The sequence below is a fragment of the Aspergillus pseudoviridinutans genome (genome assembly GCF_018340605.1).
Source record: "Aspergillus pseudoviridinutans IFM 55266 DNA, scaffold_2, whole genome shotgun sequence".
NCBI lineage: Eukaryota > Fungi > Ascomycota > Eurotiomycetes > Eurotiales > Aspergillaceae > Aspergillus > Aspergillus pseudoviridinutans.
The window spans coordinates 3,474,996-3,498,218 of NW_025091282.1; the positions used below are offsets into that span (position 1 = coordinate 3,474,996).

The window sequence follows — 23,223 nt, forward strand, 5'->3', positions numbered from 1 at the left end:
ACATCGCCAGCCGGCACGTGTCCAGAAAGCTGCAGGCTTGCTCGATCAAAGTTACCGCCGGCCAAGTACGGTTGCAATAACTGGGTTACTGCTCGCTTAGGAACAGCGTCCTGAGGCAGTTGGCTGTTGCAAGCAACTGTGAGAGGCGCCTAGCAGAATGTGAGCTTCATTGGCACAGAGCTCTCGCCGATTTCTTGGCTTTCAACCTGATGGCATCTCAAAGCCTGCTAATTTTCGTGCCGGGCTCGAGCATAATGGAAGATGGCTCTGCTGAAGATACCCTATACGATCGTCCCTCGAGCGGATGAAGAGCATGTGAGGCTAACTTCGATATATGCCGAACGTAGTGCGAAATATTCCCAATCCTCTTAAAACACCATACCATCTCTAAGCATATAGGAAGTTGGGGCTTACCACTTGAAACCGGTACTGTGTGCTCATACGAGCATCCAGCTTAGAAAGCAAAGTATACGGAGTAAACACAACGTACCTAAGGCACTATGGCGCAACGCGGCCTGGCGTCAATGTATCTGCATCTAGTCATTGGGGAGAGCTTTTCATACACCGTCATGTTATCCGAAAACGGTAAGCTGATGCAGTCCACTGCTACTGACAGGTGTATTGTAGAGACTGTTCCTGGAGATCTACCTTGGCAGCCGAAATAGGACAACACCCACGGTGACAACGCGTTTGAGATTGGAAATAAAAGACAAAGACGATCGAGAGTGTCAGGCCCTCTGTGAAGTTCCTCACTTTTATCAGAATGGATAGATGCGGGTTAGCACCGACAGAGGCTCAATCTTCCCTGATAGACTTGATTTGAACAGCAGCAGTTATTATTCATCAGAACGTCGTACCCACTTGTCCTTGTCAAAAGGCCATGATCTAATATGATCGTGAAACCGCGGGCCCAAAAACAGACCCTGCTGGTAATCCATCAGGATTTCCGCTGTAGTCCTTAGTCCGAGGTTGACATTTGAAGGGGATTTGCAGCCTGGGTAAGAGGGTGGAACCTCGGTCTAATCTGGCGTCACTTGAGCATTGTCATATGAGTGTAATGATCATACGGGCTTCTGTAGAATCAGATTGGACCATCCTCCTTTCTCCAACAACGTTAATATATCTCACCCAATAGACATTGTTCGCCTCCTCATCTATTCGAGTTTTCGTCCCTGACTATCTCTGGTGGGTCAGCATTATGCTACAGAGGACTAGCAAGTTAAAGCCAAACGGCCTCGTGGTATGAGAACTCCGATTCGACGAAAGCCAAAGCCCTCTCCATCCCCAGAGAGGCCCAGACGCATGAACCCAGCTTGATCTTCAACGTGGCCCTCTCTTCTTGCTCTCTTACTCTCCTGTACCTTGCATATCGACCGGGGCAGTCATTTCATGAATTACTAACTATCTACTTTTTCGCTTGATTTTATAGACAATCCATGTGATGCGCTAGTTGCTCTCTGATTGTCTCCCTAAAAGTCGCGTGCTCCCTTCCTGCTTACTCCTCCACTTGCCGCCAACGGAATAACTACGCTATCGTTGACGTCCTTCTCCTCAAGCATTGCACACCTCGCCGTGAGATCGCCGTGGAGATGGCCGACGAATAATTTCCGTCGATCTCGTCTCACCAGTCTCTACATTTATTTAGCATTTGTTGAGTTGATGTAACCTCCAAAATCCGCCGCTCCTCAACGACCACCTTACTATCCGCTTCGTCCCGCCACGATCCCCTCTCCTCTACCAACGTACATCCCGGAATGATTGCAGGTCATGGAAGCCCTGGTTTATGAGAACTCGCCGTTGGCGGAATATCTGAGAGGTATGTCTCCGCGGAGAGCCGTGCATAGGTTCATAGTAAATGATGATATCGTTGGCCGTTCAGGGGAAGGTGAACACGATCCAGACTGGCCGGTCCAGGAAACAAAGAGCGAGGATGATCCCTTCGACTCAACAGCATCAAACTTTGCTCCGCGGGGCACTTCAAAATTCCAAGAGCGCATCCGAAACAAGCTACCCAAACCCCTGGAACTGAAATCCTCGCGCCAGAGGGCAGTCTTGGGTAAACTCTACAATGCCTGTGCAGTATGGACTCCAACCAATGTTACCCTATCAGCTGCGGCCGGAACTCTGGCTGATAAGCTTTCTTTTGAATAGACCGCCCTGAACTCACGCGTTGGACGGAGTGACAATGAAAGATTCCTAGAGCAGTTTGGATACGTTATCGTCGCATCGCAGTTGTTGAATGAACACAGTGCACCCTCGTATACGTCAGCCGCAGACATACTATCGAACTCGAATCCCGTTGACCTTCCATCACTTTCCACAACCTTTGGCGTGCAGGGTGCCGTTGTCACAGCATCAACGTCCTTCTCAATCGCCTGGCTGTTACACTGGAGCCGATCGCGGACGGGGTCCGGATTCAACCCTCGGAAAGTCGGTGTACTTCTGGTTCTTGTCCCAGTGCTTGGGGTTCTGTTCTATGCTTTTGCCAGACGCCAGTGGCTCAAGTACCTGCGGCATCAGGCTGTTGATGCGGCTGTAGTATTCATAAGCAATGCGCAGTCATTCGATTCCGCTGCTTCGGCGTCGGTCGTTTTCATACAGGAGGTTGAGCTGGTCTCACGGGGTTATCGCATGTAAGTTGGCACTCGATCTTGGATTATCAAGCGCTATGAAGGCCGAGAAATCTAACCCCAGCACCAGAAGCACGCCCTTGCCTCCTGTAAGTAGACTTGAGGATCAAGCGCAGACACGAAGATGTCTGAGACTGCGTCGGACCGTGTCCGAGTGCTTTTACTCAATGTTGCAGCGTTACCTACAGGCTCAGCACATATTGCAACCACTGACAGACAATGACAATCTCGCCAAGTACCACGACATTTACGATGTCTCACTAGAAGAGCTCACCGAAGCCGAGGCCGCCTTGGCTGAACGGGAAACAGAAGACCAATACTCACTGCGCGCGCTTCGCACCCTTTTCGGAAGGCTATACAACGTGAGAAAGAGCATTCTTTGCTGTCTCCTAGCCCTGGGCGCCGATGGTGGCGGATCCGACATCGTAAGATGGAGCACGGCTATTGAGCAGATGCGAGATCTTGCCCAAGTCACGGGAGTGAATACCCGCAAGATGGCTAGCATTCTCAATGAAGATGACCGTGAGTTTCACCTCAATGTAGAGTATTATCCCATCCGTCACTGACTCTGTTCTTAAGGGGACGTGATTCCTCCTTCGCCGCTGCCTACGGCCTCTCCTAACAGGGAGAATCTTCGCTCTCAATTTCGAAAGCTCAATACGCTTACTCAAGGCATCCGCGCCCTTCACGCGAAAATGCATCTGATCAGAGAGCTGTCCACTGCCACTTCAGAGCCTACCGACACGGAAGAACTCGAAGCAACCCTTCTTGCCCAATACGAATCAATTGGAACGGACATCAGAGGCCTTCTTCAGGAATGGGAGGCTGGCAAAATTGCTCTGATGAGCAGCATTGACAAGCGATCCTCGGTAGATCATATGTCGCGCCCGCCCAGCGGGATGAAGCTACCATTGTCCCCAACACCCAGCCTTGGCGGTGCCACCGCGGTAGAGGGAAGCCCAGCAGATGCGCTCCGGGCTCTGAATGGCGATATCAAGCCAGATCCGAGCATTATCCAGAGTGTCGACGACGACGAGGAGATATTCGAATCGATAGTTCTCCCGTCCCGCAATAAAAGGGCGTCTCTGACGAGGGAAGAGCGCATTGCCCGTGTCAAGGAAGACCGGGCGAAACAGGCTGCTGCACGCGAACGAGCGGACGCGAATACCAGCATGCTGAAAGAGCTCGAAATGGTCATCAAGCAAAGACCTCGAGCGACAGCTTCAAAGAGGGTCACGAGTATCTGACCCACACCTGTCATTCTATCATTCTTTTCCCTTCCCTCTTTCTCGACTTGCCTCCCATCCGGATATTCTCCGTCCGCAAACGAGTATATAATATCCTTCGGCATTCATGTTTTACACTGACTGTGAGCGAGCATTGACCAAACAACTCTGCAGGCTGATACCCATTGCAAATAGAGCGGATTGGCGTCACTGGTGTTCTGTGCTTTCCTTCCTTCTTACGTTCCTTCTCTACATTAATGCTTTTCTGTGTCCATTCCACTGTACAGCATACTTAACCACTGGTCTTTGGTTGGTCTTGCGCTTTTTGAACGCTTCTATCTCCTTGGCTTTGACTTTAGGCAATTGCGTCTACGAGATTGGCGCCCTCTGAGTAATTTCCTATTTATAAATTGAGCTGTAAATAGTTATAATTTGAGATTAATCTTGGAATACAAGAAAGTTTGAAGTCTCTCTCTGATTCTCTGGGGACAAGGCAACGATGCTGCTGCCTTAGGCTCGGATGAGTCTAACCACAATTGTTCATATCAGCCCAAGGCCAACCACGCATAATGACGCGCGACCCGTGAACGCGTCTGATTCCCCACTAAACCTCGAACGCGAATTTACAGCACTTTAGAACCTCACTCTCGCTCTCCAGCCTCTGACCAGAGCCATTCTAGCTTCACACCTCCATTCTCCTGCAAGTCCTCCTATCCTTCAAAATTTCTCGCACTACAACAGCTAACAATTGACAATATTGTCTTCAGAATCATTGTCATTTGACATCCCGCTTCACTTTCACATCACGTTTTGGTCTATATCGATTTCGACGTCCAGACACACATAATCAAAAGTAGGCAGTTCTTGTCCAATTGTTTCAATGAATATCCTCTGACCGTCATCCCAGTGTTGGAAGCGCGACTAGAACAAGCAAGCCTTCTCAAGCGCGTACGTGAGCCCTCAATTTCGGGTTTGCCTGTCGGCTTCATGACTGACCTGATTCGCGCCCTGTCCAGGTCGTCGACGCTATCAAAGATCTCGTACAGGACTGCAACTTCGACTGCAATGACTCGGGAATCGCCCTTCAGGCCATGGACAACTCTCACGTAGCTCTAGTTTCCATGCTTCTCAAGGCTGAGGGTTTCTCGCCCTACCGCTGCGACCGCAACATTGCCCTTGGTATCAACCTGGTTTCCTTGACCAAGGTTCTGCGTGCCGCTCAGAACGAAGACATCCTCACACTCAAGGCGGACGACTCGCCTGATGCCGTGAACCTCATGTTTGAGAGCGCCGAGACCGACCGAATAAGCGAGTATGATATCAAGTTGATGGACATTGACCAAGAGCACCTGGCCATCCCAGAGACAGAGTATGCCGCCACGGTGGAGATGCCGTCGGCAGAATTCCAGCGGATCTGCAGAGATTTGAATGCGCTTTCTGAGTCTGGTGCGTTATGGGATGCTGTCATTGGCAATTTTCTTACTGACCTGTGATAGTCGTCATTGAGGCTACAAAGGAAGGTGTCAAGTTCTCATGCCAGGGAGACATCGGCAGTGGCTCGGTTACAATCCGTCAACACACCAGCGTCGACAAGCCGGAGCAGAACGTTTCGATTGCCCTTAGCGAGCCTGTTGCTCTCACCTTTTCCCTTAAGTACCTCGTCAACTTCTGCAAGGCTACATCGCTGTCGAGCCAGGTTACTCTCTGCCTATCACAGGAGGTGCCTCTACTTGTTGAGTACGGGCTGGGAAGCGGCCACCTGAGATTCTATCTCGCTCCTAAGGTATGATCTTCCTTACCCGTCGATTCCGATGCCTTGATGTTAACTTTCACCCCGAATAGATCGGAGACGAGGAGTAAGAGGTTCAAGCGAATGAGGCGGGAAAGGCGAAGGGGGTGTTACTATGACATGAAGAGGGAGCATAACGGTGGCAACGAACATTTCTTTCTATTTTTCCTGGTATTCAAAATATCCCATGAACATTAGCCGGATAGGACAACTACGGAAATCACATTCGATAATTCACCTCGAGGGTCGGCGATCCAGAATTGTAAGTATGTATGAAAGGACTCGCGGATTTCTTGAGAGGGCCAGCTACTATGACCATCGAGTAGCCACAGGGCTACCTGAGCACGACTACTTTCAGTTCAGTGACTACGAAGTTGTGTACAATTTGGAGAGACCAGAATCCATTCTCATTCCACAATACACCACATAATACAGCACTAGGCCACATTTCCATCCGTGCTACTAGCACAAGCTCCAAGGGTACCAACAGCGTCCAGATTACGCCTTCCCCCTACATGACACGACAGCAACCCTATCAAGCCCAAAAGGCCAACCCCTAACTCATTAGCAGGGGCAAAACAAGTTCTTTCCAGTCCCAAACCACCAAACCACACGGACAGGAAGGGAATAAAAAATTACAAACTGACCTGAAAGGGAAAAAAGATGAAGCGCCACCCCAACCAGAATAATCGGAATCGAATGATACGCCCCCCAAACCAACCATTTCTGGCCGGAAAGGACGGCGCATGCTGCGTATTGCACTAAAGTGTCATAACACACAATCTTCGCAACGACTCTCCCATGGGGAAACCCGAACCCTACAGAGTAGGATCCGGCCCCGATGTTTCTGATGCCGATTGCAGGTGCTTCACACCAGGCCCTCGCGGGCAGTACCGGCCCTCTGGACCGCGAGGCACAGAGGGCGGGTTACTGGGTAAGGTGAAGATTCCTCCGAATTTCTCATTTGCGGGGCCCTCGATGATGCTGGGATCACGCGAGGGGACGCGGCTTGCGCCTCGTCGTGTGTAGCAAAGAAACGCAGCATTGGTTGGGGTGGCGCTTGAGGGGGGAAAGAAGAGAGGGAAGAGAGAGGGAAATTTATTGTTGTGGTTTTATGGTGGTGGGATTTGGTGACTCACCGCCTGCCTGGTGGGTGGACAGCGTTGGATTACTAATCGGCTCCCTGATCGAAGTGGGAGACTTACTAGTAGGTTCGAGCAAGCGAGGAAAAAGGGTCGATGTGAAATGCGTATGCTGTATTGGTTGTGTATAATGGCATTTTCTCATGTGATAGATTTCATCTTGATATCCGTCGAAAAGAGTAGGCAGCGAGCATTGACCGAGGCTCTTAATAAAGATAGCCGGCTCATAAATTCTAATCGTAGCAAGATTCTCAACATCATCCGATATGGTGTAACGGCTAACATCGCCGTCTTTCACACGGCAGCTCGGGGTTCGACTCCCCGTATCGGAGCTCATAATCTTTTTTAGCTATTTTTGCTCGCTCATTCTTGACTTAATAACAAGCTGTACGGGTATTGCATCTTTGAGGACCGGTGAGCTTTTTCAATTTCAACTTTTTATGGTTGTTTCTGGCAATCGGTCAAGGTAAATTGGCGGCGACATGCTGGTAACTGTCCCAGGTCTGTTGTATGCTACGCCAATGTGGCGCTATTGACTAGTTCACGCCATAATGATAGGGAAAAGAGCTTTAGCAGGACCATGATAATTGACTGACTTGCAAGCACCACCAGCTAAAAAGCATAAAATAATGTACAAATGTTTCCATTCATTTTCTCTGAGCTCTCCCTCAAAACGCTTATGAGGTCATTGTGGATTCCAACGGCAATATCATAGTGGCATTAACCTATGCTGCAGATAGGTTTGAACTCAAGCACTCTCAACTCGCCTGTGCGAGGAGGCATGCTGTTTTCAGATCATGCCGCTCTCGAATCTTCGATATGCACCGGTACAGGGAAAAGTGACACCAAGGGGTATATGATTGAAGGGAAAACATCGAAGGAACTGAATATACGACCACGCCTATCATCCTCGCTTCCAAGTTCTCAATGTTCTTAACATCTGACAGGAAGAGGACGGTGCATATTAACCACTGTCTCATCTGGCGACTCCATTCATGTAAGGATTTGACCAAAGAAGCCATGATCGCGAGGACTAGACGAAATGACGCATTTCAGCAGCTCACGAGGAGAACTTGCGGGTGATCTTGGCGATGACTGCAATAGCAACGAGTATTAGAGCATTGGCTGAGCTTTCGGAACGCACACCACACATACCGTGAAGACCGACAACGGAGAAAATGAAACCCAAGCTGAGCACTAGAACGACAACAGGGTCGACCCTCAGACCAGGGCTCTCGTCGGTGTAGAGCTTGAGCATAGTACCGGAGGAACCACCCGCACCAGCGGCACGGGTAGAGCTGGGCCTAGCATTGCGGAGAGATTCCTTGTGGTCTGCGGCCGCGCGGCGACGCAAAGCAGCTCTGGGACCACCGGGAGGAGTAGGAGAAGAAGGACGGTTGACAGAGCCAGTGGCGGAAGCCCCAGCACCGGCGCCAGAAGACTTGGTGTCAGGGCCGGACTCAGCACCGGAGGTCAAGGGAGAAGCAGCACGAGCAGAGGCCTGGAACAGTTGCACGACTATGGTCAACCTTCGATTCAATGTAGGTGGCGGTTTGAAATGAGCAGTTGGAGCTTCCGTCCGCAGAGCACATAGCGCTGCTTCTCAAGGAACGACAATCGAAAGAGGAACTCACCATCTTGAGCAATTGAATGAGGAAAGGGGAGGAGAAGAAAATCAATGAAGGCGATGAAAAAAACTAGACTGTGAAATAAAGCAAGGACTAATAGAAGGAATAAAAAATTTGTGGTGACAGGCGAAAGAAGAAAACCGAACTGGGAGATGAATTAGCTGGCAGAGGGTATGTGAGGTGAGGTCGCGAGTTGCCAGAATAGAGGCCACGATCACGATTTCCAGCCAGTCGGGTATGGTAACGTATGGTTACGTGCTTTACCTTAGGTACCTTAGACTTACCCCAGCTTCATGTGACCCAATCATATCCGCTCTCCACTTTCTGACCCCTGAACTGATAAAAGCTGAGACTTTGGCAATCAACATCAATGAATGAGAGGTGGCTAGGTGCTCCGTAGATTTCAGTAGTAATGTGTAGTTCTCATTGTGTTAATAAGAGCTGTCGCATACCATTCGAATGAAGCCAATCTGCAGTAGTGCTCTGATCATCACTCATGACGAACCAGAGCTGAGAATCGACCAAAGCTAGCTAGGACTTATTCTGTTTAACACTTCAAAATTTTTGATATATGATAACTATGTTATATTTGAGTTTAAAGTAGTTACAATACACGCCAGAGTAGATGCACATTCGTGATATACCAGAACCTGAAGGGGAATAGAAACAGTCATCAAATGAACGCCATTGTGCCATCAAGGAATAGGAAGCAGAGTAAGGGACGAAACGGGAAGTGACTGAATATGATTGAATAAAAATCGCTCAACCAAACTTCAGGAGGTCGAAATAGTCGTCAGGCAGCCTAATAAACGCAGGTAAGGTATCATATCGAAGGTTCCAAAAACATGCCCCATTGTCAGTACCCAAAGAGCCCGTAAGCGAGGTATTGATCGAGTACTACCGCGTACTCGCGGTTTCCGTTCTAATATACGGAATAAAGAAGCGAAGAGTCGCGTATTTGCACTTTCGTTTCTTTCAGCCCTCCCTTTTTTTTCCCAATTCAATTGAATTCCGTCGTGAGGAGCAAAACAGCAATGCTCAATCAATCATCATTCGATTGGGTATCGCGCCAGCCACATTCGAGGACAGCTCGGTGGTCTTCTCCGCCTCCTTGCTCGACTTTCTCTTGTTGATATGGGGTTTCAGACCCTTGTGGAAATTGTGCATGCACATGGAAGCGTTGATGATAGTCAAGATGATGAGAACAATCGTGATAACAGCAAAGAATGTGAGTGACCGCCGGGCTGGCAGATAGTTCGCGTAAGTCTGTGGTTGGTACATGCGCACAAGCTTGAATAGGAAATAGGCCATAGCTGCAAAGTAAAGAAGCTAGTTATGGTCAGAAACAGCAATATAGGTTGCGGAAGCGGGAAACATACGATGATGATGATCATTCCGACTGAGCTCTCACGTCGAACAAATATCGCCGCGCAAATCAGAATTAAGATCGTCACAGGTATAGCAGCTAGGGTCAGAGAGAACTCAATGTCGGCTTTATCGGTGACGATAACGACGAACTGCACCGTGAACCCGAGGAAGAAGAAAAAATCAAATTTGAGAAGTGCGACATAGATCTGGCCATTGGTAAATCCTCACGTTTTTTCTTGATCTTCATTCTGTGAGTAGGAGTCACAAACCTGGTATGTGAGAAAGCGACGCTTCATTCGCAGATCAGCACTGATATGCTTGTAGATCGACCATGCAAATTCATCATAAAGTTTCCATGCAACCATCATCATGAGAATTGTACCCATTGCCACGACGCATGGAATGATGATCAAAAAAGGCTCGGTTTCTCCCCATACGTCGACATTGATAGCCGTATTGTCGGTCAGAATGGAGACAGCGTCCCTCACCTGCTGAACCTGCACTGCCCCGTAGATCAAGAGTCCAATGTTGCAAAGACATAAACCAATGACCTGAATCGTGTTCTTCATCCGCAAGGCATCGTATACAAGCACCAACTCATATAGGAATCCAAAGCTGTAGAGCGCTAAGAAAATAGGGATTGTTTTTGATGCGGTGACAACCTCGGCTTCCTTTTTAAGCTGGCTCTGGTAGTTGGCGAAAATGTAACTAGACCACCATGCGTTAGCATTAACAGCGTAATGGAGATTTATAGACATCCGGGCCCACATACCATTCTAGTGCTAKAGTTATGACAGTCTGGATGAAAGTGACGATGACAAAGGACCACGTCCACATCGAATTTGGGATATACATTTTGCGCTTGGGGGGTTTTGGCGTCACATTCGTGTAGCCCTCTCGTGAACGGAAGCCTCCAGGACCTCGTCTAAACGAGGGATCGAATGACCCCCCGAAAAGAGAGGCTCGCGAATTGTGTGCGTAAATTTTGACGAAGTGCTCCGTGACGGAGCTCGAGTCCGCCGGAGTTTCGGTCGCAAGATACAATATGACGGTTCAACCACCTAGCGGCGGCGTGGATGCTGCCTGAGACTGTTGATGGTACGAATAAAGAGGGTCAAGGGAGAGGATAGAAAGACGTCGTGGTGGCCTTTGCCGGTTTGTTGACCTGACTGTTCGACAAGACGTTGGCAGAATCAGGAGGTCACGTTCGGAGTTTTGGTTATGGAAAGTACCGAGGGTTTGTCTATACGGACAGGCAAGCCCCGGCAAGCCTTCGGCCGAGCGTCGATCTGGATGAAGGGGAGGGAGAGACAGGTGTCGACAGAGTGAACGAAAGGACTGGGTGGTGAAGAATACGAAGAAGGGCCTTGTTTTCTCTCCCCAGAAGAAGAGTGTTGTTGCCAAGCCGCGTGAAACGTCGTCTATCAGGCGGGGACTGGAACAGTCGCTCCGATCAATCACTTCGAGAMCAGTCTAAGGCTGAGCACATGTAGGGAATCACGAGTGTGCGGCTGGCCTCTAGCCACAAAATCGCGCAAAGGAGAAAGGGCGTGGAATGGATGGAGTATCGGATGTATAACAGAAACGAAAGAAAGGATCAACGAAAGACAATTGCAATTGGCTGGTTGAAGAGCAAGATCTATGAAGCTTGTGATAAAAAAAAATAAAAAAAAACAATGAACGACGCAAGTTGTCCAAAGAGTGGAATAAGATGAAGAGAGAAAGGTGTGGCCTGAACGATAACAGTACATAGTCCTGTCCTGTACCCAGTGGTAGGTGTCTTCCGGCAACTAGGTACGTACCTCACTTTACGGGTGGTCCTGTGGATTTGTGGGTTTTGGCAGACTGTGGTACGGAAGAATGCTGAAAAAGAATGATTATTATTTTACAATGATTTTTGAGTTGGTTCGAAATGGAGTGAGCAGTGATAATAATAATATTAATGCGATCTGGTTGGAGATTGCTTGAATTGATCCAGGGTTCAGCAGATAGTTCACGAGTCCAGACCGGCACTTCCCATATAATTGAGCAGGGAGCCATGGTTAATAATATTTTATTCTATCAACTATCTAAATGCTTCGAGTATTCTATTGTCATTCATCTACATTCATGGATAGGAAGAATAGTCAAAGGTCTCCATTGTTGTTATGAGTCGATGAGCTTGCGATGCTTAAATTATCCTCCAAATTGAACGTTGAGTCGTTGACAAGAATATGAGCGCTCTTAATCTTTCACGACTAGCGACCGCCAAGAGGTCTGTACAGTAGCTAGGGGACCAAATTTTCCATCGCAGCCTCGAATGGCAAGTCTTCCGTGCCTGGAGATATGGAGAAAAACCTACTAGCCGTACCAAAACAATTAAACAAAATTGCTTACAATTGAAAACTAATCGATTCTGGTGGGCCCGCTCATCCAAATTCTGCCTGTCGTAGTCTCGTAGAACGACAGTGACAGCTCCATTATTATTCTAGCCTCTGCTTACGACGGGCTTGGAACTCTCGGCGAGATTTTGAATTGTGGCTTTAACCGGCTTGAAAAATTATGCCCATCCGTGGTTCAGAAGACATTTCTATGTACAATAATTCTAGGTAGTCATGCTATGTACTTGACAGGTTTGTTTTGCATGAATGATTCCAAAATCTGTCATGGATAGTACCACACAGCACTACCCATAGACAGGCTGTATCAACGCCCCGTTATCCGTATGTTCCGTTGACAATTAAGGGAGGATGATCACTTCCAATTCCGAGCAGAAAAGGGAAAGCCGTATGCCGATTTTACTATTAATATCCCCTACACAGCAGATGCGAATCATGCGAGACTGCGGTCTTGCCATAACGATTTTCATCTCCCACAATCTTCGCGATTCGCAAATTGATGCCACTAGCATCGACTCGAGGCCTAGACCTGCTTGAAGATCGATTACATTAGGATTCATCTTCTTTTGTTCTTCATGGCGTCATTGAAGTACGCATTTTTCGGTCCTCACCCTGCGTCCTTTGCCCTACCGATCCCCCAGATGGTGGCAGTTCAGTCAGCTCGTTATTATTATTGTTATTAATTAAACATCCTGACACAGGGGGCCGGAGAAGGCCTGCACAATTCTTCGTTGTGGACACGGGAATCCAAAACTTTTCTCTCTTCAGGACAATAGTAATCCCCGGTCTCTTCGTGCGATTGAGTACTCGCGTAGAACCATCAGTAGAACAATCATGTGCAGTGAAGCTGCAAACTGAGCTGCTCTCCGAGTTCACACCTAGACTCTCCGGGCTTGGGACAGGGGCTAGAGGCCCAGTTGATGATAATAATAGTTGATAATACTAATATTTAAGGTTGACTGAGCCACTCAGTCAAAAGCCACAGACTGACAATATTCCTACAGCCAGCCATCCCCAGTGCAGCTCACCCACAAGTATATCTAACTGTTTGTTGGGGATCGAGGTGGCTGTGGCTGTGGTTGTCACCCAGCCGTCCACCGCTTTTGTATTTCTCATCGCACAGTAAAGGGATGGCGGGGCCTCTTCAGGAGTCAGACCAAAAGACAGGCTCTAGGTGAGAAGAAAGGACAGTGTGACAAGTATATTGTCCAGGAACTGAACAGTGTTGTCAAAGGCCACCAACAGAGTAATAGGTGCAGCGAGAACAAAAAGAATTGGAGATAAAAAAGTTAAGGAATTTGGTGACTCCGATACGGGGAATCGAACCCCGAGCTGCCGTGTGAAAGACGGCGATGTTAGCCATTACACCATATCGGACAATTTGTAAGGGAGCGAAACTTTTGACTATATAAACCAACTATCTCTGAGGAAGAAAAGAGAGACAAAAAATTAAAAAATTTTGAGATTAAGCTCCGATACGGGGAGTCGAACCCCGAGCTGCCGTGTGAAAGACGGCGATGTTAGCCGTTACACCATATCGGACTGGCTGATATAATTCAGCCTTCTTTGAATTTATAAGACAATGACACCCCCGAGTTGCTACTCCACACTCGAGCATTACTCTATTCAGCGCTCTAGTTCTGACCATGGTACATGATCTGAGTCTCGGGTCTTTCACTGATTATAGAAGATCTCGATGGAACGAACATTAGCTTCCTCCAGTCTATTGGCATCGGCCAGCTCCGCGCTGCGTCGAGACTCACTGGAAACTTACACTAGCCCATAGAAGTTGCGCTGGTCATCGCGCTTCTCGACCCTACTAGGTAATCGCGGGTCTTGAGTAATGCATTGCCAACTCAGGTCAAAACGATGTTACTAACTGTTTACATAACTACTCAGTCAACCACTCCACTATCATGATACCTATCTAAGGAGACCGGGGGCGAAAGGCCGCCTTATCAAAAACACTGCTTCCGCAACCAATCGCCATTCGCGTCGATCTATCTTGCATTGATAAGGATGAGCTACGAAAACAACGTCCGCCAATGATGACGTTCAAACTGGAGCTGTTAGAGATAACCTACTTCCATCCTCCGTAAATGCACAGACCACTATTTCGAAAACAGGAACTGAAGCAAGAAGGAGCACTAGCAACACAATTGGCGCCATGTGCCCGTGGCCCTGTGGCCCTACATCAGGATGAGATTGATAGGACGTCGCTGTCCAGGGTCCTGAGGCATGCTCATTACGAGAATATGCTCTTATCGTGGAGTCACGAGTGGCTCGTATTTCCTATCTGAAGATGAAGCATAACGCTGATCAGCATGATGTCTGCGAATTCGGAGAATTAGTTGGATCTCCAGTGATATGCAGTCTGCAGTAACGGCTATATGTATGGAAGTTGCCTCCTGCTCTGGGGTTCTGGTCCAGATAAACAGCAGACTCCACAGATCTACTGGTGATTACCAGCCTGGTAATCCACGTGGAATCTCGGTACAAGCTGCACCACCTTATACAAGTCGATTTACACTACTCTCTTACTTTGCATTGAGTGGCAATTACGGGCTGTCAAACATGTCCTCAGAGGAGGTCAAGTTTGTTGCCCCCCTTTCGCAAGGGTTTGGCTATGGCATCATTATTGGATTGGGTTTGGCTTTTGCGTTGGTGATGATCTTCATTACTTGGGCTTTGAGGAGGTAAGAGCTTCCAATGTCCATTCCCATCGTGGCATACGTGGTACCCGATGCAATGCCTCTACCTTGACCCGATGTTATGCTAATAATGGATTGAATTATAGATATCAGCATGAAGTCCAGACGTCTGAAATGTTCTCAACCGCCGGACGGTCTGTAAAATCGGGTTTGGTCGCCGCAGCTGTTGTCAGTAGTTGGACTTGGGCAGCTACCCTTCTACAATCTTCAGCTGTGGCTTACCAGTACGGTGTCTCGGGGCCCTTCTTCTATGCTTCAGGTTAGTCCTAAGGGCAAATCATGACTTTGAGTGATGCCACATCTTTATAGATATTGACCGGGAATAGGTGCTTGTGTTCAGATTATATTGTTTGCGACACTCGCTATCGAGCTCAAAAGACGAGCGCCCAACGCCCATACCTTCCTGGAAGCTCTCCGCGCGCGATATGGAACTGCAGTGCATCTAGTGTTCATTGTATTCTGCCTCATGACCAATATCCTCGTCACTGCCATGTTACTCACTGGCGGTTCCGCTGTTTTAACTTCTTTGACTGGGGTTCACACAGCTGCAGCCTGTTTCCTGCTCCCCATAGGTGTTGTGCTCTACACGCTTTTCGGTGGTATCAAAGCAACATTTATCACTGACTACATGCACACTGTGGTCATTATCGTTGTTATCTTCATCTTCGCGTTCTCCGCCTATGCAACGAATGCGGAGCTGGGGTCCCCTGGCAAAGTGTATGATGCACTGGTTGCAGCCTCTGAGCTTCATCCAGTGGAAGGCAACGCTCAAGGCAGTTACCTTACAATGAGATCCAAGGAAGGAGGTATATTCTGGGTGATCAATCTTGTCGGTATGTACCCCTAGACTGCCCTGTGCGGAAACATAAACTCTGACAGATGGTTTGCAGGTAACTTTGGGTTCGTAGCATGCATAACTCGGGCTTCAGGCCAGATTGCTGATGACTGTAAATAGCACTGTGTTCCTTGACAATGGATACTACAATAAAGGTGCGTCTATTCTACCCTCGAAAGAACCACTGTCTCATGGGGATACTAATTGCTTCCAGCCATTGCGGCAAGTCCTGTACACGCTTTCCCCGGATATGTTATTGGAGGTCTGTGCTGGTTTGCTATACCCTGGCTATGCGCGACCACCATGGGCATCTCTGCACTTGCCCTCGAGGGGGGCCAAAGAATTAATCCCGACGATGTCACCGCTGGCCTTGTACTGCCATTTGCTGCTGTCAAGCTTCTGGGCTACAGCGGAGCTGTATGCACGACCCTGATGGTATTTATGGCAGTTACTTCGGCGTTCTCAGCTCAGTTGATTGCCGTCTCCTCTATCGTCACTTACGATGTCTATCAAGCGTACATCAACCCTGCCGCCAAGGGCAAGAGATTAGTATGGGTCTCTCACATGTCTTGTATCGCATTCGCTCTCATCATGGCTGGATTTGCGACGGGGCTCTACTACGCCGGAATTGGTATGGGCTATCTGTACTTGCTCATGGGTGTCATCATCTCCTCTGCGGTGTTTCCCGGAGCCATGACTCTTGTCTGGAAGCAACAAAATTGGGTTGCTGCTGCCTGCTCACCAGTTCTTGGACTTGCTGTGTCACTTATTGCCTGGCTCGTGACCGCCAAGAAGGAATTTGGTGTACTCTCCGTCGCAAGTACTGGGGCGAAGTGAGTTTTGTATTGGCCTCTGGCAGTTTGCCCCCATTTGCTAATTCGAAAATAATAGCTACCCTATGCTTGCCGGTAACGTCGCGGCTCTGCTCAGCCCGATCATCTTCTCGCCGGTTCTGACATACCTTTTTGGCGCTCAGAACTATGACTACGAGTCGATGCGCTCTATTCGCAAAGTCGACGATGCAGATGTTGCAGCGGCCGCGCACGTCGACATCGAACTGATTCCTGGTGAGCTTGACGTCCGCGACGCAGAAGCAGAGGAAGAGGAACAGCGCAAACTCAACAAGGCGGCTCTCTACTCTCGTACGCTGACCGTCGGCATGGTGATCTGCTTTCTGCTGTTGTGGCCAATCCCCATGTATGGCACTTCATACGTTTTCAGCAGGAAATTCTTCACCGGCTGGGTGGTAGTTGGTCTGATCTGGCTTTTCTGCACTACGTTTGGCGTAGTCATTTTCCCTCTCTGGGAAGGTCGTCAAAGTATCATTCGGGTCGTCAGACTCATGGCCCTCGATCTCACAGGGAAGAGGCCTGCCCTTGTTGGCGAGAAATCACGAGAGCACGAAGATACTTCTTCTGGTGTTGCTACACCGACAGAGAAGATGGAACCAAAGACAAGCGCCTGAAGCTACCTTTCGTGGAACTATTCTGACGACGGAAGATACGAAGTGATGTCTGATTATTGCCTTTGTGTTGGGATATTTGAGATCTCATTTTGTCATGCTCGATTTATACCCCATTTGTTATCTTAAATAGATAATATTAATTTCATTAATCACCGTACCGTTGGCATATAATTCTAGCAACACTTGCATGCTCTTCGACTGTGGTATATTTACTGAACGCAACGAGCCAAATTCCATTCACGAAGCACGATAGACATCATAAAAAACAACAACAAATCACCCAGTCTCAGCTCATCATTTATAGCTGTAATTCTGCGGCGGTGGTGCCTGGGGTTGTCCCTGCCCCGGTCCCTGGGGTGGGTAGCCCTGCTGCGGATACCCGCCGCCAGCAGCGCCAGCAGCGCCAGCAGCATAGTATGCCTGTGGCGGTGGTGCAGGACCTGGCGGTATGCCTTGCGGAGGTCTTGTATTGGGCGTGATATCAGGTCGATCGCTGTAGATTGTTAGAGAGAGAAAGGGAGATTTCCGGCGCCAATCTTGAGGGAAACGTGGCAGCCTTACCGCAGGTCTTGAGTAAATCGACACGTGTAGCACGTTACTTCCTGTCAAATCTTAGAATCCCGTGGACGTGCATCTCGAGGGGAAAACTCACCTTGTACTTGTGCGTTGCGAGAGGGATACAGGGCTAAAATCGCGGATATTAGCTTCGGCTTTTATGTGGCGTCTATAAGCTTGCAAGGTCATACAATGAAGCAAACGGTAAACCACGGCCTGAAGTATACTTCGTTAGCAAATCTTCCGTAATGCGATTCTGGTTTCATGACATACCACCGAGTTATACAGTGTCCGTTCCAGTGTTGGCCTACACAAGTTGGAATCAGTACATCCCCGTTTCACGCTTCAGGTACATCTCATTTGACCTCAATCAGTACTCACAGTTGTAACAATATGCTCTGACATTCTCGTACCCTTCGAGCATCGAGGTGAATTCTGTGACTCAGCGTTAGCAGCATGAGCGAAGGTAGTACGCATATATTTGAGATCGCGGACAAGCATTGCTATGTAGCTTGGATAGCCGCAATATATTGTGGAGGACATAGTTGTGTTTTGTTGTTGTTGGGCGAAGACCTTACCATGTGTTCCAAATGTGATGCAAATCGCCATGCTGAATTTTTCAAGTCACAAAGCCCCCAGAGTTATTGTCTATTGAGTATTCCAGATACTAGCATAAGACGGTCCCGGAGTATAAGATAAGAGGCCTCAAACTGGGACTCTTAAATAGAAGATGGTCTAGGGGCCAAGGCAGCGGGTATCAGGTGACGTGTGGCGCCGTGGCTTAGCACTTGGCGTTTGTTTTCAGATGCGAAACAGAACATGTGTTGATCAGAAGTCTAAAGAATCCTTCTACATTTTTGCCCATCAGACGCAGGCACAGTAATAATAATTGGCCAATCAAGTGTGACACAGGATCCTACCAAGGTCTATTGTCATGTAGGATTGTACGGCCGATTTCTTCTGGGATTCGTGGTAAACATGATAGCCAAGCCACCAGACCAGGTTTGCACATGTCTTCCAAACAAAATTGTACTTCTATCTCAAAAATTTCACAAGAAAACAAACGGTTAAAGTCGCTCAAGGTAAGCAGGCGAAGTCATTCATGCAGCGTGCTGCCGAGGACTGTATCATCAAGACACATTGGACTTGTCCAGCAGCAACCGCGGTCTGTTGTGTCCAGCAGCAGCGCACCACCCTTCCGTCTGTGACTGTTCTCGAAGGGTCAACTCCGGGGTTACCACCTTTCGACCGAAAAGGGGTTCGTAAGCCGACTCTCCATCCGAAAAGTAGGAAGTGAACGTAATGTATGATTCTATTGTGTCTTGAAGAGGAGGATGGCGCAGTGTCCGAGGTAGAAGTAGATGAAGTGCTTCGTCTCTGGAATGAGATTAGTTGCTATTCGGAGCGGATGAGACCCCAATGCGTACCATGTGTAACGAAACTGCCAAAGTTTCTTCCTACAACGCAATGCCATGTCGCTCCCTTGCGCGAATCAAACTGCCAAATTGCGAGTCAGCCAATCGACCCATGACATCTCGGACGGATAGAGCGCACTTCTCTCTTGATGTACTGGGCAATGTCCTGATAACGGTAAGTATCCTAAAGGACAACAAGTAACCCAAATCGTATGCAAACCTTCTCAATGTGATATTTCTCCATCGCCTCAGTGGCTAGAAAGGTCAGCTGCCGAACTCTCCTGAAAGATAAGAGAGATCATACCAACTTCAACAGCCTCTTGCTGCATCTCCTCCGTCTATTGAACGAAATGAGTACCTGCTTCGTGACTGAAATAACTGCTCCCTTACCATATCGACGGACTTGATCTGGGCTGTGGAAGACTTTCAGTTGCGCTCGTAATGATTGACAGCACCGCGACACTTACGCTCCAGCTTCTCCTTCTTTTCGGTGGCCATGCTTCTAGTAGAGATAGGGCGACTAGGAGGTGCAGATAGAGACAATAGATATAGATTGAGAAGAAAATTATCTTAAGGTCCGAAAGATGAAATGTGAATTGAGAATAAATCTTCAGACTATAAACATCGTCATTATTAGATGCCCAAACATTGATGCGACAACCACCGCGTTGATGGAGGTGCACGGGCCATGCCCACAATTTCCTCACCGCCTTAGCACTATAAGGAAGCATCAACCAAAATTTTTTTTTGGGCTCCCACTTGATAGTCTGCGGACAACTCTACACCCACGAGACACAATCATGGAGAACACAAGAGTGTTCGTGTCTGGCCTTCCGCCGACATTTACAAATGATCAACTAAGGAAGCATTTTTCAAGCCGCTTCCAGATCACAGACGCTCATGTACTTCCCAAGCGCAGGATTGGCTTCGTCGGCTTCAAAAGCCCTGAGGCAGCCCAACAAGCGGCTTCTTACTTCAATAAAACATATGTCAAGATGTCCAAGATCTCAGTAGAGATTGCTAAGCCGGTATGTCATTTCTTGCGAACAATCCTGATTTTGGCCCGATGTTCTGCTGTCATTTTCGTCTTCGCCCGCTGACTTCCTGCAAAGTTGGTCTTGAGACTGACCAGAACTATTGTAGATTGACTCTGAGCCTGTCAAAAAGGCAGAGAAACACAAGAAACAATCAGCCTCAGATGACTCAGGCGCAGGAAACACACTCAAACGTAAGAGGGACGGGGATAACACCCAGAAGGATTCCCAATTGCAAGAGTATCTTTCCGTAATAGAGCGTCCCTCGAAGACTAAGACGTGGGCCAATGGTGAAGACTTTCTCAACACAGTTCAAAACCAAACAGCGACAAGTGACCACCGGGAAGACCAGCGCGATGATACGACTGAACAAGTCGAGGAGCATTCTCTCAAGCAGCGGAAGAAAGCGAGAGTGGACGACATACCACAGGTGGCCCATGGCCGAGAACCTGAGCCAATGGTCTTGGACAAGACTGATGGAGAGCACGAGAGAACAAATGCAGATGATCAGGGTGAAGCTATTTCCCCCACACAAGAAGAGCCAGAGCCAGTGTCGGATGCCGATTGGCTTCGTTCGAAGACGAGTCGTCTTCTAGGTCTTCTTGACGAGGACGAGCAGGCTGAGTTCGACTCTACAGCCCAGCGAAAACCCGACCCGTCGCCGCAGCCAGCGACTGTCTCGAAAACCGACGTTCAACACTCCTATGATGGCAAGACTTCTGTCGAGTCATCGACGGAGGAAGAAGAGGTTGACACAAATATTGAAAATATACGTCTCTCCTCGCGGTTATTTGTCCGAAACCTACCCTACGATGCCAGTGAATCAGATTTGGAGCCCGTGTTTTCCAAGTTTGGCAAAGTTGAAGAGGTTCGTTTTATCCCTTTCATTTCTCACTGCCCTCCGCCCCCTTCTCCGGTTAGAGAGTTGCTCGAATGATGATCTTCCTGATAGGGACATCTGATGCAAAAGCACATGATGCGAACAGGACAAGAGATTTTAGTAGATGCTTCTTGGATATCTGAAGAGCAACCTCGACTGAACACATTTCTACCTCTTTGACACACAAAAAGAGCACCCATAACGAACTCTCGCTAATGGTTGCAGATTCACGTTGCCTTTGACACTCGGTCTACCACCAGCAAGGGATTCGCCTACGTTCAGTACATCGAGCCTGATGCAGCCGTCCAGGCCTATAAAGAGTTGGATGGAAAGCACTTTCAAGGCCGGTTAATGCACATCTTGCCGGCTGCTGCGAAGAAGACTTACAAAATCGACGAACATGAACTGTCGAAATTGCCCCTTAAGAAACAAAAGCAGATCAAGCGAAAGCTGGAGGTTTCTTCGTCCACATTCAGCTGGAATTCATTATACATGAATGTGAGTTCAGATTCGAGTAGTCGCTATATCTATGAGCCGGCTAACACGATATTTATAGACTGACGCAGTCATGTCCTCCGTGGCCGAACGACTTGGTGTCTCCAAAGCTGACCTTCTAGATCCCACCTCGGCAGATGCCGCCGTGAAGCAAGCGCATGCTGAGACGCATGTCATTCAGGAAACCAAAGCCTACTTCACAGCGAACGGTGTCAATCTCGACGCGTTCAAGCAGCGGGAGCGAGGCAATACTGCCATTTTAGTAAAAAACTTCTCGTATGGCGTCAAGGTTGACGATTTGAGAAAGTTATTTGAGCCATACGGCCAGATCACAAGACTACTAATGCCCCCAAGTGGTACAATAGCGATTGTTGAATTCGCTAGACCAGACGAAGCGCAGAAAGCTTTTAAAGGCCTTGCATACCGAAAAGTGGGAGACTCTATCCTCTTTTTAGAAAAGGCCCCTGCGAATCTCTTCGATGCGACAAGTGCGCCGCAGACTTCCGTACTCGAGACCAAGGCTGTGTCCCAAGGCTTCTCGACAGCCGACACTTTCGCAGCTGACGATGTGGACGTACCTGTGGTCACATCGACTCTCTTCGTAAAGAACCTTAACTTCTCTACGACCAATGAAAAGTTCACGGAGTTGTTCAAGCCATTGGACGGCTTTGTTTCGGCCAGGATCAAAACCAAGCCTGATCCTAAACGACCTGGGCAGACACTTAGCATGGGCTTTGGCTTTGTCGACTTCAAGACGAAAGMTCAGGCGCAGGCTGCTCTTGCTGCAATGAATGGCTACAAGCTCGATCAACATGAGTTGGTAGTAAGGGCATCTAACAAGGCCATGGATGCTGCCGAGGAGAGAAGACGCGAGGATACAGCAAAGAAAATTGCGGCGCGTCGCACGAAAATCATCATCAAGAACTTACCATTCCAAGCAACCAAGAAAGATGTCAGGTCGCTCTTTGGAGCCTATGGGCAGCTACGCTCTGTGCGGGTTCCTAAGAAGTTTGACCGGTCTGCTCGTGGTTTCGGTTTTGCTGACTTCGTAAGCGCTCGCGAAGCGGAAAATGCCATGGACGCGCTCAAGAATACGCATCTCCTGGGTAGAAGATTGGTATTGGAATTCGCAAACGAGGAGGCCATCGATCCAGAACAAGAGATCGAGCAGATCGAGAAGAAAGTAGGGGAGCAGCTGGACAGGGTCAAACTGCAAAAGCTCACAGGAACCGGGCGCAAAAAGTTCACTGTAGGGGCACAGGAGGACGAGGAGACCTAAAAGCCCTTCTCCCTGTGTATAGGGACCATTACTGCAACGACGACTACTTCTTTGATATCATCCCTTGCTTGAGCGGAAGTCGAGGCACGGAAGCAAGCAGGCCCGGCCGACACGTTCCTGTAGCCGTCAGTACGTACATACGCGTCGTGCAGAGTGCATCAAGCACCTCGTGCATCTTAATTGAGCCTCTTCTTTCTATCCCACTTACTTGGATATCGCGAGTCACGTTCACCCTGGATATTTCCGTGTTGTATATACGCTTAGTTTCTATCCTGGGATACCTGCACGGCAGAATCGGAGGAGAGCTGTCTGCCCTGCGTTCTGACCTACATTCTTCATGTCCTTTTAGTAAAGAGCTTCGACATTCCTCAGTTATGTTGTCCAACGTCTTGC

At 48.6% G+C, this 23,223-nt stretch overlaps 7 protein-coding genes and 3 non-coding genes across 10 annotated transcripts; 4 read left to right on the forward strand and 6 right to left on the reverse strand.

Annotated features, from left to right (window-relative positions):
• Window positions 1-1,767: 1,767 nt before the first annotated feature.
• Asppvi_003266 (uncharacterized protein) lies at window positions 1,768-5,716 on the forward strand (the record flags this gene model as incomplete). Its single annotated transcript, XM_043299234.1, has 9 exons — window positions 1,768-1,816; window positions 1,880-2,079; window positions 2,152-2,633; window positions 2,701-3,152; window positions 3,210-3,869; window positions 4,764-4,804; window positions 4,873-5,302; window positions 5,353-5,639; window positions 5,699-5,716. 9 exons carry the CDS (start codon window positions 1,768-1,770, stop codon window positions 5,714-5,716), a joined length of 2,619 nt encoding a protein of 872 aa, XP_043155169.1.
• A 1,331-nt stretch (window positions 5,717-7,047) lies between these two features.
• On the forward strand, window positions 7,048-7,119 carry Asppvi_003267. The gene has a single exon. It is a non-coding gene; the product is annotated as a tRNA-Glu (tRNA).
• Window positions 7,120-7,847: 728 nt separating this feature from the next.
• On the reverse strand, window positions 7,848-8,424 carry Asppvi_003268 (SEC61-beta family protein; the record flags this gene model as incomplete). The annotated part of the gene is made up of 3 exons (XM_043299235.1): window positions 7,848-7,882; window positions 7,943-8,288; window positions 8,422-8,424. The coding sequence occupies 3 exons, from the start codon at window positions 8,422-8,424 to the stop codon at window positions 7,848-7,850; spliced, it is 384 nt and encodes a 127-aa protein (XP_043155170.1).
• Window positions 8,425-9,453: 1,029 nt separating this feature from the next.
• Window positions 9,454-10,638, reverse strand: Asppvi_003269 (uncharacterized protein; the record flags this gene model as incomplete). Its single annotated transcript, XM_043299236.1, has 4 exons — window positions 9,454-9,744; window positions 9,795-9,989; window positions 10,053-10,491; window positions 10,556-10,638. The coding sequence occupies 4 exons, from the start codon at window positions 10,636-10,638 to the stop codon at window positions 9,454-9,456; spliced, it is 1,008 nt and encodes a 335-aa protein (XP_043155171.1).
• Window positions 10,639-13,466: 2,828 nt separating this feature from the next.
• Window positions 13,467-13,538, reverse strand: Asppvi_003270. Its single transcript has one exon. It is a non-coding gene; the product is annotated as a tRNA-Glu (tRNA).
• Window positions 13,539-13,631: 93 nt separating this feature from the next.
• On the reverse strand, window positions 13,632-13,703 carry Asppvi_003271. The gene has a single exon. It is a non-coding gene; the product is annotated as a tRNA-Glu (tRNA).
• A 1,032-nt stretch (window positions 13,704-14,735) lies between these two features.
• Asppvi_003272 (sodium:solute symporter family protein) lies at window positions 14,736-17,172 on the forward strand (the record flags this gene model as incomplete). Its single annotated transcript, XM_043299237.1, has 7 exons — window positions 14,736-14,857; window positions 14,959-15,131; window positions 15,199-15,705; window positions 15,763-15,772; window positions 15,828-15,862; window positions 15,922-16,540; window positions 16,599-17,172. 7 exons carry the CDS (start codon window positions 14,736-14,738, stop codon window positions 17,170-17,172), a joined length of 2,040 nt encoding a protein of 679 aa, XP_043155172.1.
• A 294-nt stretch (window positions 17,173-17,466) lies between these two features.
• Window positions 17,467-18,336, reverse strand: Asppvi_003273 (rhodopsin family protein; the record flags this gene model as incomplete). The annotated part of the gene is made up of 7 exons (XM_043299238.1): window positions 17,467-17,665; window positions 17,734-17,774; window positions 17,825-17,857; window positions 17,919-17,943; window positions 18,001-18,034; window positions 18,109-18,162; window positions 18,306-18,336. The coding sequence occupies 7 exons, from the start codon at window positions 18,334-18,336 to the stop codon at window positions 17,467-17,469; spliced, it is 417 nt and encodes a 138-aa protein (XP_043155173.1).
• Window positions 18,337-19,039: 703 nt separating this feature from the next.
• On the reverse strand, window positions 19,040-19,640 carry Asppvi_003274 (dynein light chain DYN2; the record flags this gene model as incomplete). Its single annotated transcript, XM_043299239.1, has 7 exons — window positions 19,040-19,104; window positions 19,155-19,224; window positions 19,282-19,308; window positions 19,363-19,397; window positions 19,447-19,480; window positions 19,533-19,555; window positions 19,610-19,640. The coding sequence occupies 7 exons, from the start codon at window positions 19,638-19,640 to the stop codon at window positions 19,040-19,042; spliced, it is 285 nt and encodes a 94-aa protein (XP_043155174.1).
• A 302-nt stretch (window positions 19,641-19,942) lies between these two features.
• mrd1 (RNA-binding ribosome biosynthesis protein MRD1) lies at window positions 19,943-22,830 on the forward strand (the record flags this gene model as incomplete). Its single annotated transcript, XM_043299240.1, has 4 exons — window positions 19,943-20,170; window positions 20,286-21,044; window positions 21,282-21,554; window positions 21,613-22,830. The coding sequence occupies 4 exons, from the start codon at window positions 19,943-19,945 to the stop codon at window positions 22,828-22,830; spliced, it is 2,478 nt and encodes an 825-aa protein (XP_043155175.1).
• Between the last annotated feature and the right edge of the window lie 393 nt (window positions 22,831-23,223).